The sequence below is a fragment of the Zonotrichia leucophrys genome, chromosome 8 (assembly GCF_028769735.1).
Source record: "Zonotrichia leucophrys gambelii isolate GWCS_2022_RI chromosome 8, RI_Zleu_2.0, whole genome shotgun sequence".
In the NCBI taxonomy this organism is placed as follows: domain Eukaryota; kingdom Metazoa; phylum Chordata; class Aves; order Passeriformes; family Passerellidae; genus Zonotrichia; species Zonotrichia leucophrys.
In genome coordinates, this window is record NC_088178.1 from 11,715,913 (window position 1) to 11,732,370 (window position 16,458).

The window sequence follows — 16,458 nt, forward strand, 5'->3', positions numbered from 1 at the left end:
AAATCTAGTTAGGCAACACATTTTCTCAATTTAAAATAAATAATAAAATCAAGATCCTCTAGTTCTGTGTCTTTGAACAATTAAAATAAGCAGAATGCCTTTAATTTCATTTAGATGAAGGCAACTAACTGGGAAACTACATTTTAGAACATAGCTAACTACATTCCTACAGAATCTAAAAAGTATGACAAAGTCAGTAACAATAGCCTCATGGCAGCTGAGAGAGCCTGCTCTTTCAAAGGTAATTGTACTCCTCTATCTAACACATAACTCAAAAATGTTTGAATACAAGTGGCACATACAGGTACTATTCTAATATATTTTGTCACAGACCCATATAGTTTACAGACAGGTATTGATCAATCTGAAAACTGATACAATCCAGATATTTTTTTCTAAGAATTTGTACAGAGAAACTGGATTATTTAACAAGAAATTGCCAAACCTATATCATCGACTTCAACCAAAGATTCATAATAAAAGATTAGGAATACTTCTCATTCAAAATGTGCTTGGCCTTGTTCAAGGACTTCTCAATATCAAATGCATAAGAGATCCCTTTGGCCCATGACTGGTTCAGAAGTAAGGATATGCTGATCACCTTGCTAGCAAACAGAACAGTAAAATGTAAGATCTCTCTGCACCAGTGCTCATATAGGTCTCTCCTCTGTACCACCACTAATACTTTTCCCCCAAATTCTTATATTAAAATAATTTCCCTGTCACATCTATCCCTCTCTTAAATTTGGATTAGATTAGCCAACATTTCATTTCAAAAAAATAAGGGGAAGATGAAGGATAGAGCAAAGTGTTTGCTTTTTTTCTCCTGCAGCAAACAGGATCAAAAAACCCAAAAACTCTCTAACACAGTTCACACCTTGCCAGTCTGTTACTGCTCAAACAGTCCTCCAAAAACCATCACATTATTTTTCTTCTTCCAGACAATTATTTTCAAGTATTTAATGTTCTTTTGAACTTAAGCCTCATACCTTAGCAAAGAAATCCAACATCTTGGCAAGAAGGAAAAAGCATCCTCTCAACTAAATGATGCAGGGATTTGATTAAGAGGTCTCAGTCTCTGTAAGAAGTTTGTCTGGAGCCACTGTGTGCCTTCTCTGTGATTTCTGGTATCCAGTTATTTAATTAAACTGACAGATGCCCACAGAAAATATTTTATTAAGGTAGTAAGGGCTTCGGTAACTTTCCAAATAGCTACTTCACACAGAGAATTTAGAAGTCATTAAAAATTTATAAGCTGTTATCATTCTCTTCCTGGTTCACCTTGCAGATCTGCCCACTCAGAAATTTTCCTTCTTTTTCACACTATGCTTAACTGCATTAAAGTATGAAAGTCTACACACAAAAACTGACTACAGTAATTTGGACAGTTTTGACCATTTCTACAAAGCAAACAGAACTTCCACTGCAATGGATGCACATGTAAACTATCCAGTAGGGGCCTAGACAGTGCCAACAACTTCTAACTCGATTGCAGGCATCTCAGCACAGCAGAGTGACAGTTATAAAGGAATCAAACTGAAAGCTTATACAGAGGTCCAAACTGTTGGCTTTATGGCTGAATGAATTATCAAAACTAATGTTCACAGCCTGTCTGTAAAAAAACTTTAAAGACTTCCTAGACTAGAGGTAATTATTCTTCTTTCTTCATCTCATTCTTTCAATGGTACATTAATATTCTGAGCTGCAGTTTTATATGAACATTTATTTTGTAACAAGATCAAAGATGAGAAAGCAAATATTGGCCTTTATATGCAAACCAAAGAAACATAGATCTTATTATGTGAATAAAGCTTTTCTCTCTCTCCAGCTCTCTTTAATCAGTTGAGAAATTAATACACTTGAACAAAGACAGGAACACTGTTTTATGCATTGTGCTCCCTAAATCCTGTTAAATATATTATAACAGTTTGTTCTTGACTTTTACTGAAGATCCACCTGACTCACATTCCATATTAACTGCAAAAAACAATTAGTTGGGAAATGAACCCATTATGTCCTATATTACAGGAATTAATTTTTTTAAGGATGGGTGTAGCAGGGGAGCCTCCACAACATGAAACACAGGATGGAAACACAATGTGGTTTCTTTATGGTTTGACTGGAAACCCCTCTGAAGGTTATGCACATCCCTGTATCTCCATATAAAACACATTTCATCTGAATTGTAATAAATGCAACCACTTCACAGTGATGGAAATACAGACAGGCAATATTCTTATTAACTTCACTGACTGATGTTCCTACCAACTTTATCTGTGATTATAACTGTGCATATCAATCTCTTCAGATCAGGAGCTTACACTGCTTCAGAGAGAACTTAAATTGTAATGAATGATTTTTTCATTAAATCAGTGAGTAAAAAGAGCATGTTCCTTTATTGGCAATTATCTGTAACTTAGTAGATAAAAAATATCTACTCACTGGGAAATTTTCACAGTTTTCTGAACAAATTTTAGTTGTAAGGTTTCTTGTGAGATAAGCAGGACTTGGTACAAACCAGCAATTAGCACTCATAAATTAATGGTAGTCTGTGTGATTGATTTTTTTGGGTCACAATACAATGATCTTTTCATGTTAGATGACTCCAATATTTCACTAACCTTTCTTAAGTAAATGGAAGATAGTGAGATACTGATTTCTCATCATATCTACACTAATACCATCAGCAGGCCTAACTTCACTTTAGACAAACACACAAACAGAAGAAATGTTTCTTAACAGCTAGAAAGGAATATTTAAAACATTCACCAATAGTCAAAGTCTATAGCATTTTTTACACAGAAAAGTTCACCTTGAGAGCCTTGGGCAAAATTCAGCATTGCTGAAAAATTCAGACAGCATTTTAGATTTTTGTCTTAAGTATCCCATTATTCCTGTTTCTGCAAATCTGACAAGATTACAATGAAAAACACCATTTAGATTGGAAAAACCAAGGGTATTTTTTACCTAATATAGCAATTTGTTTTACATAATTATCATATGCCACCATTATTTATTTTCAGAGTTTGATAAAATGTCGTTTACTCCATACCTGATCTGCTATTATAAAACAGAACCAGTCAAATACAAATGACATGAGTATTTCCATTAAATAATCACAGAGAAACATTTGTTTGGTCATGCCCTTTTTTCTTTTTTTTTTCCTTCCTTTTTGCATGACCTTTCAAGGCCTAATCCCAGGCTCCAATCCTGGTGCCACCCAGAAATGCATTTGTGGAAATGTCACATTTGTGTTTTAAGGTTTGAAGCACTGGGCTTCTGAATTGTACTCTACTGGTTTTATACATTTTCTTTTTTTCAACATGGTTGTATTCTAGGAAGAAAATGATCTATTTCCACAATTAATTTCTACCTGCTGTGACAGTGCACCCTCAGGGTAAATATGATATTTTATATTAACACACTGAAAACTTCCACTGTGATTGACCTTAAAGACACTCACAAATTAATTACTTTGCTCATCAATATGGCATGGCAGCTAAAAGATTTGAGCACATACCCAGCCAGTTAACATGCATGCTGCCATCTGCTGAATTTGACAAGGGATTTGTACTACTCTCTCTGAAAGAAAAGCTGTGCTGCTTTCCAAGAAGTATGCTATCAAACTCCTCATGCCCAAGTCAAATAATGACTATTCATGTTCTGTAAAAGAACTGGTAGTTTCTCATGGGTTTTCTCACCTCTGAGTTTAAAACTAAAAAGGAGACTATCTCAGCAAATTCATTCAAACTTTGGGATTGAGTCCACTGCTTAACAGCTGAAGCTAGGTTATATTCAAAATATCATTAGATTTAAATGAACCCTCAAGCAGTGCAGATGCGAGAAAGAATTTCACAATTTATGTACCTCATTGTCCACCCTCAGTACTACTCTGATTTAAAATGCTGTCCTCTGGCTTGGGACAAAAAAAATTGTATTAATGTGTAAGCTGAAGTTCCTGTAAAACAATGGTCAGGGGCCAGCACAGAGAAGCAACTTTTTAAAATAGTTAATTATGAGAGAGTTTGACACCATTCATACAAAGACTACAGCTAGCTTCTGAAAAAAAGCAAAGCTGTTCCAAAAATATGCACACTTTCAACTTGCACAGTACCATTCCTGTAATTAAAATTATTATCAAACTGATCTACATAGCAATATATAAATATATATATACATATAAAACTGCATAATATACATCATACTGGTCAAAAAATCCATAGTGATGTGAAATTCAGCACCTATACACTCAGATATGCTGAGGAATAAGATAGGTGGCTGGCCCCAAGTCCTGCTCACAGCAGAAGGGACAAGGCAGTTGTGCAGATCACCACCATTCACACTGCTCCAGGATAATCCAGGCTGGAGGAGACCTCAGGAGGTCTCCAGCCCAAACTGCTACCAGGGTCAGCTGTGAAGTCAGACTTCAAAGTTACTCAAAGTTTTATTCAATCTGGTCTAGGAAACCTCCACAGATGCAGATGGTATGGCCTGCTGGGCAACCAGTTCCACTGCCTAGCTGAATAGTGAAAAAGAGCTTTCTTATGCCTTAAAATGTCAGGTATTCATAGTTTTTATGTTTTCTGAATATTAAATATTGTAGGTATTATTCACTTTTTAGACACACTGGTTATAAATTATGGGTTGTTTTATAAAAGATAAAATCACTGGAATGGAAACCACAGAGTGAGGGAAAAACATGACATTTTGCTCCAAAGCACAGCTTTATTACAATTATTTTTTATGGATCATTTAATACAGTTATTCCCTCTAAAATTTAAAAATGGGTTGATATCTTACAGAAAATTGAATCAAATCTTTATAAACTTTCTTCTCTAAAGAAGAGACCCTATGTTTACTTTGACCAAGTATCATAGTCAGAGCTATGAGTGGAACTGGAATGAATGGAATCATTGTATCTGTCCTTCTGTGGCTGCTGAGCAACAGGATAGGAGGAAAATCAAAACTACGTAAGAGCCAACTCTCAAGCATTTGGGGTAACACTGGGAAAATGGAATAGCATAAAAAAGGGATAATATGTCCCACATGCAAGTGATAGACTCCTAAATCTGATACTGTAATGAGAAAATTGAAAACAAATGACACACAATGTTGTGGAATGCAGGAATGCAAACCAGCTCAGAAGTAGCTGAGCTGTTCAGCACAACTCTTCATTAGCCCACTGCACTGCTTGGAGACCTGGATGGAGCCACCTCTCTAAAGTATTTCTCTTCCCAACATTTACCTCCTGAAAAGCTGCCTACCTACTCAAACTGATCTCAGAGAGCACACTGACAGGCTCCTTCCACTGCACCCACATCAGTATTCAAAATCTAATCCTAAAGAAGCACCCAGGGGATTCCAGTCAGCATCATCTTGAGAAATTACTTTTTTTTCCAAGTTAATTATATTCTAACATCTACCTGGAATTAAAATATCAAATATGTGTCAACTTACATCAGTTAGTGCCATCAGTTATAACAAGCCCTTGGCTATATGGAACAGAATCATGAATATTGTAATAGTACCAAAAATAGCACCACACTGGTAGGTTCTTTTAAAAAAATGAAACTTATTAAAAAATCAAAGCAATGAACTACTGTATTACAGAAAACACCCACCTCTTAAGCCCATTTGTCTTTGTGAGAAGTTCTTACAGTTTTCTTTCTCCATTCCAGCAGAAATTTCTGCATCCCAGAAAGATTCTACATACACTGATTCTTCATTTGGGGAAAAATATCAGGTATGATGCTTAATTCAAAACCTTAAAATAAAACAGAACACAAAGCCCATCAGAATGTTTGCACCATCATTTGTAATGACGACCTAATCTTTCCCTTAATACATAATGCATCCTTAAGTGATTATGACAAAGACAGGTGCTGCAACTGAACTTTTAGTAGCAATTCCTTATGATTATTTTATTACTTTGAGATCCAATCTGGCAAGACAAGGAGTCCCAGGAACTGTACAATGATCAATGGTTGAGCATACCCTGGCCTTTCAATTCCCACAAACTTCATGCTGCTACCCCAGAATATTGCAAGCAGCCTCTTTACTACAACTCTTTGGTCAATAAATATTCACATAAATGCTATGAGACACAAACTAGTTTTGCCTGCATATTTAGAGAGCAGCTAACATCAACAAGGGCCAGTATTCAACCCTTCTTTCCAATTCCTAAATTTTTCATTCTCACAATCAGGAGAATGCCTAAAATTCAAAATCCAGACCACCTTCTTAACCTAGTAGAAAATTCAACATCCATGAAGTATTAGGTATAAGACCAATTTAATTAAGTTTCCTGTTTGGAAAAAAAATATTTGTTAGCACTGCAATTCAAAAGTTTTCAGATATTACCTGCTACAAACAAAGATTGCCTTTCCACAGATACACATGTGAGGTATCCTTTTTCATAACTCCTATTGGGGTATTTTCTGGGGCCCCCCATGGCAGGAAGGAATGAATGTGACTCCATGTTCTTAGAAGGCTAATTTATTATTTTATGTACTTATATTATATTAAAGAATGCTATACTAAACTATACTAAAGAATAGAGAAAGGATATTTACAGAAGGCTTAACAAGATACTAATTAAAAACCTGTGACTCTCCAGAGTCCCGACACAGCCGGATGGTGACTGGTCATTAAGTAAAAACAATTCACATGAAACCAATCAAACCACCACCTGTTGGATAAACAATCTCCAACCACATTCCAAAGCAGCAAAACACAGGAGAAGCAATCAGATAATTATTGTTTTCATTTTTCTCTGAGGCTTCTCAGCTTCCCAGGACAAGAAATCCTGGCAAAGGGATTTTTCCAGAAAACATGACCGTGACACCCATCACTGCTTTCCAGCTGCCAAATTCAGACTGCAGAACTTCAAACTTACTTATATGTAATTTGGTACCTACAGCCAATTTATCAACTTTGTTTTCCATGCACCCGAGTGAACAAGGCTGTGCCTTACCCAACTGGCGGCAATAGATCTCACAATGTGCTGTGGAGGAAAGCTGCTGTAACTGCAGGCACACACTGAGAACATCCCTCCCCATCCAGAGAAGCTGCACTCACAGCGTGCCTCCACTCTGCTAACACTCTGGCCCTTGATGCCTGCAGGAAAGCTTTTGGTGTCTCTTTTCTTCTCTCTCACAATCATCTATTTTACACTGACTGCAGCAGTCAGCCTCCAAACAAAGACCTCACGAAGAAATGTCATTCACACAGAATTTCATAGATTTTTAAAGATGATTAAAAGCTTTGCTAGAGAGAGATCTTCACAATCAGGTATTCTCTTGCTGCTTCAGGGCGTACGGCAGAAATAAAAACTTCTCATGAGAACTTGAATTTTGTTTGATTTTCAGATAAACTTTAACAAACCGAATTATTTCAGGTACTAATTCCTAATGAGTCTCACCAGTCTTCAGTCAGTCTTTTTTGTCAAAGAGAAATTACTTGTCAGATTGCTAGATGGTAGAAGAACATGTCTATTACATATTTTCATGTTCTTCTAAATATATTATAAAAATCAAGAAGAAAAGAATTGGGTCTTTTTATGTTATCCTTTTGAAACATATTTGGTACTTTTTCATATATCAAACAAATTATTAGTTTGTAACACATAAAAGTATCTGAGAAGTTCAGAGTTCTGAAGGTTTGTGTTTTTAGAGGAAATACTGGGGTTTTTTTAACTTAACTCTTCAATATTTTACTGATTTCAAAGACAGATATTCCAAGCAGCATCAGGAAGTGGAAAAACATACTGTATCACTGAAGCTCCTTAAAAACTTGCATTCTATGATTAATTTAATAGTTTGTATGCTTTGCCAACTTTATCTATGATAAACTGAGAAAAAAAAGAAGGGAAGAAAAGCATGGGGAAAAATAAAGCTAGGGAAAATTAGGGAACTAGTCACTGAGGTGCTCTAGAAAAGATTAAATACCTTCAATCTTGCCTTTGTGGCTTTGAATCTATGGCCTTTTTTCGTATGAAATTGTTTCTGCTGAAAGCACCATTCACTTTGTCCTTTGGACAACCTGAGGTTTTCAGTGCATTGGTACCATTACTTTATATTGAATTCATATGAATATACATGGATGTCCTCTTTTATACTTTTTTAGCGCCACTTAATAGAAAATAGGGGTTTTACATGCTTTCCATAGGAGGGTTAAAAAAAAAATCTAATCTCCTTTCTGTATCTTTTATATTTTCCTTTTAGAAGATAATTCAAAGGCAGCTGCATCAGAGGGGAATCTCTTTCCATTGTTGACCCTGGAATGGCAATGAAAGCTCATTCATAATTTCCTTTCCAAGCCATAAGGAAACATAATTTGCAGACCTACCTTCCAAGGAAATGAAAGACTGTATCTCTGTAAAAGATATTGCTGATGAAAAGGGGGCATCTAAGACATCTTAGCATAAAATATACATTTTAATTCACTCAAAAAACAAAATCTAGTTATTTTAATCCTAGAAGCAATTCAAAAATATAATAAAACACTGGAAATTACAGGAAAAGTAAGCATGTTTGATCTGGAAACATTATGCCAAGGATGTGCAATCTTTTCAGACAGCCTGTAAGCACAAAGCTCCATTTGTCTTTTAGCAGTGGTCTTAGCTGCTCAAGGCAAACGACACCAATCTTGTGGACTTGGAGACAGTTAGAAAATCATGTTCTGTTCACACTTGTCCTAAACCCTCCCAAACTTGGAGCTTTGTTTTGTGTGGAGTTTGGTATTTTAACACTCAAGTTTTGCTTCTTTAAGGATATTTTTAACCCACTTTTCCCTTAGTTAAGATTACACAGCACCTAAAAAAAAAAAAGGCACAACAGTGTTGGCCTTTCTGTACAGGATGCTTAAAAAGCCCACAGTGAAACCCCCAGAGAATCTAGTTAAGACCAAAAAATTTCTAAGCTAAAATAGATGCTTACCACACATTTATAATAATCTTAACAGTGTCATAAATAAGATTACCCAGACCATAGGTCTTGAGTTTGAGTCTTCTAAGGGAAAATAATTGAACCATTAGGATGCTTCGCCCATGTTAACAGGATAGTGCAGTTATTTACACTTGGGCCATGCTCAGCTGTGCTGAAGGCACACTCCTGAGGAAGCCAAATCCCTGTACTGTGAAATTGACCTGTGAAACCGTCCTGGGAAACTGACCTGTGAACCTGACCTGTGAAACCGACCTGTGGAAGTGTCCTGTGAAACTGACCTGCACAGGGACAGCAGCCAAGGCAGAGCCCTGGCTGGCAAAACACCCCTGTCTTGACTACAAAGATGCTGGCTGATGTAGGGAAAAGGAAACTCCTGCTTGCCCTCGGGCAGGCTTTCAAGGGTTCCCCTCAGCAAATGACCCCCACCTGCCTGCACCTGCACCGGCTTCAGCACACAGGCCAAACCAAGGAGACACGATAGTCCCATACATAGGCCAGTTGGAAAGCATGGCTGGCTTTACCCTCACCAGAGCTCAGTCAAGCCCTGATTTAACTTTCTAGACGGAGATGAGAATGGGATTCCCCCGAGGAAAAGCCTCTTCCCGCAGCTCCCCTCATCAACCCACCCTTGCCATGGTGCCAGGCGCTCCTTTCGGGACAGCGGCTCCTCCCCGCCTACAGCTGCCCTCCACAGAGGCTCGGGCCTCCGCCAGCCACTACCGGGGGGATAACCGGGGGTGGGCTCGGCGCTGCCCCGCAGCCGGGTGCGGGCTCGGCGGGGCCGCCCTCCTGGGGGCACCGGGCCGCCCTCACGGGGGGCTCGGCGGGCCCGCCCCGCCTCACGGGGGCACCGCGCCCCCCAGCGGCCCGGCCACGCCTCCCCTCACGCGCGGCCGCTGCCCGGAGCCCCCGCACCGCCCGCGCCCCCCGCCCGCGCGCCCTCCCGCCGGCGCTGATGTCACATCCGCCGCCCGCGCCCGCCCGTCCAGCCGCGCCGGCTCCGCCGTCTCCCGGGCCCAAAGTTTTGCGGTGGGCTGGCCGGGGGGAGGGGAGGGGCGGGGTGGGACGGGGCCGCGGAGCCGCTCCGCCAGCTCGGGCAGCGCTGTCCTCGCCCGCCCTCCCCGCGCCGAGGCTGCCCACGGAATGAGCGTCCCCGGGGCGGCTGCCGCTGCCGCCTCCACTCGGGCTCCGGCGGGCGGGCAGAGAGCGCGGCTGCCGGCGCGGTCGCTGCGGCGGGAGCGGAGTGAATGACCGAGAGGAGCGGCGCGGAGAGGCAGCCCCGGGATCAGGATGCGGGCGCCCGCCGGCATCCTCAACCTTCTGCTGCTATCCTTGCTGGCCGGCCTCGATCCCTCCAAGGTAGGAGCCGGCCGGGCGGCAAGTTCGCAGCGGCGGAGCCTGCCCGCGCACGGCGTCCGCGGTAGCGGGCGATGCTCCGGGTGGCCCCGGGGAGAGGCGGGGGGTGTCCTTGGCTGTCCGAGCGGCCAGGACGGAGAGGAGAGCCCCGGCCCCGGTTCCCGGCCCGGGCGCGCAGGGCAGGGCACCCCCGCAGCCGCAGCCCCCGGCAGGAGCTGGGCTGTGCCCGCCGCAGGGGCACGGACGGCGCTGCCGTGCCCGGTCGCTGTCCAAGGCCGGTCGCTGTCCAGCGCGAACCGGCGGCGATCCATCCCGCTCCAGACAGGGAGGCGTTCATAGCGCCGGGTGACTGCACCAGTTCTGGGGAAGCAGCGAGGCGCTGGAAGCGGGGATGGGCAGCCTCCGACTGGAAATAAATTTGTTTAGAGTGAAACTGGAGGCGTCACGTGAAGACTCTGAATTTAGTACTACAGCCACGCTTCGGGCTACTGCAGTTCTGTTATTTACAAACGTGTTCAAGTCACCAAGAGATCGCGGCTGAAATTGAAATAATGATAAAAGTAAACAATAGATTTTAGTCGTGCAGCCTGGCTGGTGAAGGAGATTTCAGATTAAGTCGTTTAGAAATCCAGAATTGCACTCTGCCACTTAGAAGCAGTAATGACTGAAAGCCCCCAGGTCTGCAGATGTCTGTAGTGCTGTATTTTATAGATGGAGAACTTGTCTCATTTGTCGGGGTTTTTTTGTGGCATAGAGTCTTGTAACTGTGATATTATAAAAATGTGAGAAAGAGAAAATGTGACAATAGAAAACATTGCTATAGTGTTGCGGTCCATTACCAGCAGCACTCTGTGCTGCGTTGCCACGATTTACATTTCATAGTGGTGAATGTCATATTAATGGTACCAGTCAGGTACCTGACAATGGTGTGAGGCAATGCTCAGCTCCTCTGGCAGGTTTTCCATTTGAAATAAAGATATCAATCTGTACATATACAAATATGTACTGAATGTCCAACAATATGGAAGGGATGCTCCTCTTTGAAAACAAGAACAGAACCTAAAAAGCAATTCAGTGGAAATCTGATTTACAGCTGCAGTATTCTGACTGCTTTTCAATCAGTAAGATGTAGTGACAACTTAAAAAAGCAGGAAGTGATAGAGGATTAATAACATTAACTAAGAAATTAGTTCTATCAGCTCCATTAAATAAAAGCTATTTGGAAGTCAGGTATTGCTGTACCTGTAAGGAGACTCATCAAACAGGGCACACACAGGAGTTTCACATCTGTGTGAACAGCAGCACATGGTCTCATCATAACTACAGGTTTCCATACACTCATTTTCTTTATTTTTCTGTCTTCTATTGCATTTAGCAAGATCTACTAAAGAGACTGCATAAAAGCAGGAAAAGCAAATTTATATCCTTCTATGTCCACAGAAGAGTAAAACCACTAATGAAGCAAACAGATCTGGCAGAGAAATTCTTTTTAGTTCAGACCCCAAAATAACACTGGGAAAAAATGTTCCATTTTCTGTCTCTGTCACCATCCAGCACTGGAAAACAGGATGAGGCACTGAAATGAAATGGCACAAATGAACTTTGGAAGCTGTGCTTCCAGCCCTTTTTGCTGGGCCATGCTGTGCAAAGGGCATGAAAATGGCCTTTTATTCATCACTCTGTGTGACATTTTCAGAGATATTCAGATGTTCTTTCCAGGCTCTTTTGACTTTGTCAAGGGTCAGGACTAAAAAAGCTCAAAAGTCCTTAAGATTACATTAAAATTGGAAGTCTGGTTTTTATCAGAGCTAATTGGGTTTTCATAAATTAAAAAAGTGAGATCAAGTGGATCCTACACCACATTAAACATAAGAAGGTGTCACATAGCAAACAGTATTTTTTGTTTACTATGAACAATATATTTCATACTTCTGTGGAAAATTATGTATGTAAAATTTTAACAACATTTTTCTAGCAGAAAAGTACAAGTTCTGACTGAACACACTTCAGAAATGGAATAAGTGCTCAATTATTTCTCTTGCTTTATGCTAAATTGAAGTAAAATAATAATTTTCTGCCCTGCAGTTTGGGAAGCAAATCTATGATTTGTAAGAAACAAGGGAATAGTAAATTCTTTCTTTTCCAGAAGGAACTGTGCAGTATACTCATGCCTAGAAAGACAACTTTCTACATGCCCTTGACACTCACAAACTGCTCATCTTATAATGGAGATGAATCACAACAGATATTTCTGGTATACACAATACATTTCTAGTCATGTCCTACATAATTTTCAGGTTTTATTGATCAACTATTTTAAAATAATGCCTTGGGGAGTAAAAAAAATCTTTCGTTTAGTACCAGGCTATCACTGAGTCAAGACTGCTGTCTCCAGGCACTCTTGTTATGACAGAGATGTTGTGCTGAACTTACTCAGTTATTTACTGATAGTAAAGTGTTTAAGTATCGCCATCTTATGGTAAAATATGTAACAAAAATTTATAGATTGTTTATTTCCCAGTCTCTGAAACATCAAGATTTTATTTCAACCATAGTAATTTATTGTCCATGCTCTTGAATTCTTTCTTTTAAACTTGATATAAAATATTAATCACCTTTAGAAATTCTTCTTTAAAAACTGGAAGGCAGCTCACTAGTGATAAATTTTAACACAGTGCTAATTACTGAATTTCAATTTAAGATACTTATTAAACGTTATGTTTGTTGACTTTATTCTATTTTTTCTCTGTATTTACATAGGAAATTTTTTTCATTATCAATGATAATATATTTCATTAAAGATTTATTTCCAACAGGGTGGCTAGACATTCAGCAGAAAGTCAGCTACACTGAAAGGATTTGGATAGAAAAATCTTCCTTCCTTCTCCTACTCATAAGTGCAGTATCTTGCAAGAAGGAAGTATCCATAGGATACTTGGAAATTTCTAAGAGTTACTGCTAGATGGCATCTCTGTGCTGCTTTTCTCCACCTGGAGTTTTCTGTAATGACCTTCATAGTATGTAAAGTGGACTTCTTTTATAAGGGTTGCTTTGCTCACCATCATTTGATAATCACAGTGGTATGACCAAGTAAGCACTTGGTAGTGTGATAAAGCTGCTCCACATAAAAATCAAGCTCAGCATTTTTTGAAGTCTAGATGGCGTTTTGTTAATTTAATTTTATTAATCTAAATAGATCTGATAAATATGTTCATGTTTCAGTGCAGTTAATGACCTTTAGGCCTTTAATGGCTTTATATCCTACATCTATTTATTTTCCATTGTTTGAATTTTGCAAAATAATATTTCAGAAAATGACTGCCAAATATAATCCCAAACAGAAACTAAGTACAGTATTATAAAGGACAGTTACAGAAAGGAACTGTGATTTATATTCATTGCATGGATAATAGGATGGTTTGGAATATTAACATTAAAAAACAAAAGCTGGTTTGAAATCAGGCATCTGTTTTTGAATGCTTAAACTTTGCATCCTTGGAATGGCTGTGTTTCTAGATTTTAAAAACCTATGATTTTCACACATAATCAGACTATAGAAATAGCCACTAAAATCTTTTTTTTTCCTGGATTTCAAGAACTTACCAGTAGGAAGAGTCCTCCACTTTAGTGCTAATTAGCAATACAAATTAATTTATCCCCACTGCAAGAATTTACAAGAACACCATGTACAGCAAAGGGTTACCACAATAAACTATTTTACTGAAAATAGGACTCATAGGAGTACAATACACTACTAAATTAAATCTTGTTACCTACTTGGAAATTAATTTACTTTGTTTCCTATAGTATTAGTAGTTAGTCAGTATGAAAATCATTCATATTTATTTAACCTCCAAGGTTTAAGAGTGCTCTAAATCATTAATTGCTGACTGTGGTCAAGTCTCACTTGGTGTCTGCTCTCCCATTTCTGAGGAACGTGACTCGACAGCCATTGGAGAACATCCTATTGCTATCAGTGTGCCCTGGGCTCTCTCCCAGGTGTCAGACAGCTATTCACTACATCGTTTTAAGTAACATATTTTAAGCAAAAGCACATGAGAGTGACAGCTAATCATTACATCATTTTAAGTAACATATTTTAAGCAAAAGCACATGAGAGTGACATCTGACATCTGCATGAGTGCTAACTCCCCTGTTGCTATCAGACACCACGTGGTCTTTAAGGGCTTTTTAAAACTGTTGATGGGAAGAGGTCTTTTTTTTTTTTTTCCTCTGGTTAAAAACCAATTCCTCTGTTGCTCATGGCAATTATGTCTTTTACTCATTTGAATGCACTCAAAACTAATTATATATGTTATACAAAATCTCAAATATACTTGCATATGTATCCATATACACAGACAGACATATCCTTACAGGAAACAATTATTTTTCCAGTAGAGGCATATGGCCTTCAGGTAACCAGTCTTCCACCTTTCTTCTGTGTTTGGCCAAGTCATGAGCCAGTGAAACAGAATCAATTCACTAAGTCTGCAAAGAAGAAAAAGCTGGAGCAGACAAGACAACTATCAGAAACAAGAAATGCAGTATTGAAGCTATTAAAACAACATCAGCTCTAAAAATGGTGTTTCTAGTTGGCTGCAGATTTAACACAGTTGTGTTAAAATTGCAAGTTCAAATATGTGAAATTAATAAGGGACCTATTAAGAAATGAACAGGGAGTCTTCAGAAGGGCCCCAGTCTGTTTGGGGCACTGAAATCCCCTTTTTCAAAACTGCAGTATTACAGAAATTGTTCAGGGCATCACTTAGGCATTCTTAGTGAATCTTGACTGAAAGCTGGAGAAATTCAAAAGGGTTCTGTAAATCTTTGCAGCAGAAGTGTGGGACAAGTCCTCTCAAGAACCATCTTCAACAAGAACAGCAGTCTACCCTACTGCTTCACTCTGCAAGGCAGTAGATTTCTTGTTTAGAACCAAACCTAAAGAAAGCAAGGACTTTGTGTGCCTGGGTTTGAGTACAGAACTCTTCATGAGTGAGAATTCGGAAACAGTGAAAAAGTAACCTTACTTTGAGAATTTCAGAACTACTTGGAGAATTTACATACTGAGATGTTCATGGTGGAATATTTCCTTTTATACTGTGCTGTGCTGCCTTCAGCTTCACTACAGAGCTTTGCACATCAGAAAAGATAAAGAAGCACTCAGGTATATTTTTCATAATTCAGTAAACAATCTTAAATTGGAATTTGAATTATAGCCAAAAGTAGCTTGAATACCAGGCCTATGGATTAGCATTTTGTGAACTCCTACCCAGCTGCTTCTGCAGCTATGTCTTTTCACATGAAGGAAAAACATTTTATGTAATTACTCATAAAATATGCAGTCCTCTTTATTTAAAGCATTTTTTTTTCCTCAGGAGGAATTAAAGAAACTTTAATATTCTGACCTCTTCTGAGCCTTTTCCAGACTTTTAAATCACTTAAGTAACTAACCTAAAGCAGCCCTAGATAACACAAATTCAATGTTTTTCATCCTGCATTCCCCTGAAGAACAGTCATCTGTCTGCTGCACTGCCTTCTAACCAAACAAATCCTTGTGACTGTTATTTAATGATTCTGTTTACTTATTTCACTGAAAGGCATATATCAGTCAGCATAGCAACAGCCTAAGCAAATTCTGAGAGCAAGTAGCCCTCTTCACTGCTGTGGTTTTGGGAGATAGTGTTTGCACCCTCCTTAAGCTTCAGGGTAACCCATAAGGGGGTAACCAGAACAACTGGAAAAAACTAACTCCAGTCTGAGTGAGAACTGAAGAACTCTTATTAAGTGCCATTCATAATATGGTGAATTATTGGGGCACATTATTAAAAGACAGTTTTTAGAGATTTTCATGGATTTCCTTTCTTAGAACCACAGCTAGAGGAATATACTTCAAAATGTGTTTGTGTGTCCTTCTCAAGGAGACAACTAAACACATTAGTAGTTTTTCATGTATAACTTGTAAGTGCTATTTGAGTTTGGACTTCACATTTAAAATCAGATTTACATAAATATGAACTTAATTTAGAAGCATTTAGATTACATTAATACTTGTACTGACAGCAAAAATTATTGATCTGAGATCTCATAAACACAAACCTATCATGCCCTTCCTTACTCATATTAAATGTGGTTGTTCAGTCTCAGCCTCCCTACT

The 16,458-nt window shown here is 39.2% G+C and overlaps 1 protein-coding gene and 1 long non-coding RNA gene across 2 annotated transcripts in view; one reads left to right on the forward strand and one right to left on the reverse strand.

Moving 5' to 3' along the window:
- Positions 1-9,847, reverse strand: part of LOC135451146 (uncharacterized) — a 171,499-nt gene extending 161,652 nt beyond the window's left edge. The window contains exons 1-2 of the long non-coding RNA XR_010441231.1: positions 9,572-9,847; positions 5,622-5,764 (exon numbers count right to left, since the gene is read on the reverse strand). This is a non-coding gene — a long non-coding RNA (uncharacterized LOC135451146). The remainder of the gene's footprint in view (positions 1-5,621; positions 5,765-9,571) is intronic.
- Positions 9,848-10,023: 176 nt separating this feature from the next.
- OLFM3 (olfactomedin 3) overlaps positions 10,024-16,458 on the forward strand; it is a 45,542-nt gene continuing 39,107 nt past the window's right edge. Inside the window, exon 1 of the mRNA XM_064720066.1 lies at positions 10,024-10,304. Coding sequence (XP_064576136.1) covers positions 10,236-10,304 — 69 coding nt within the window. The 5' untranslated portion in view covers positions 10,024-10,235. The remainder of the gene's footprint in view (positions 10,305-16,458) is intronic.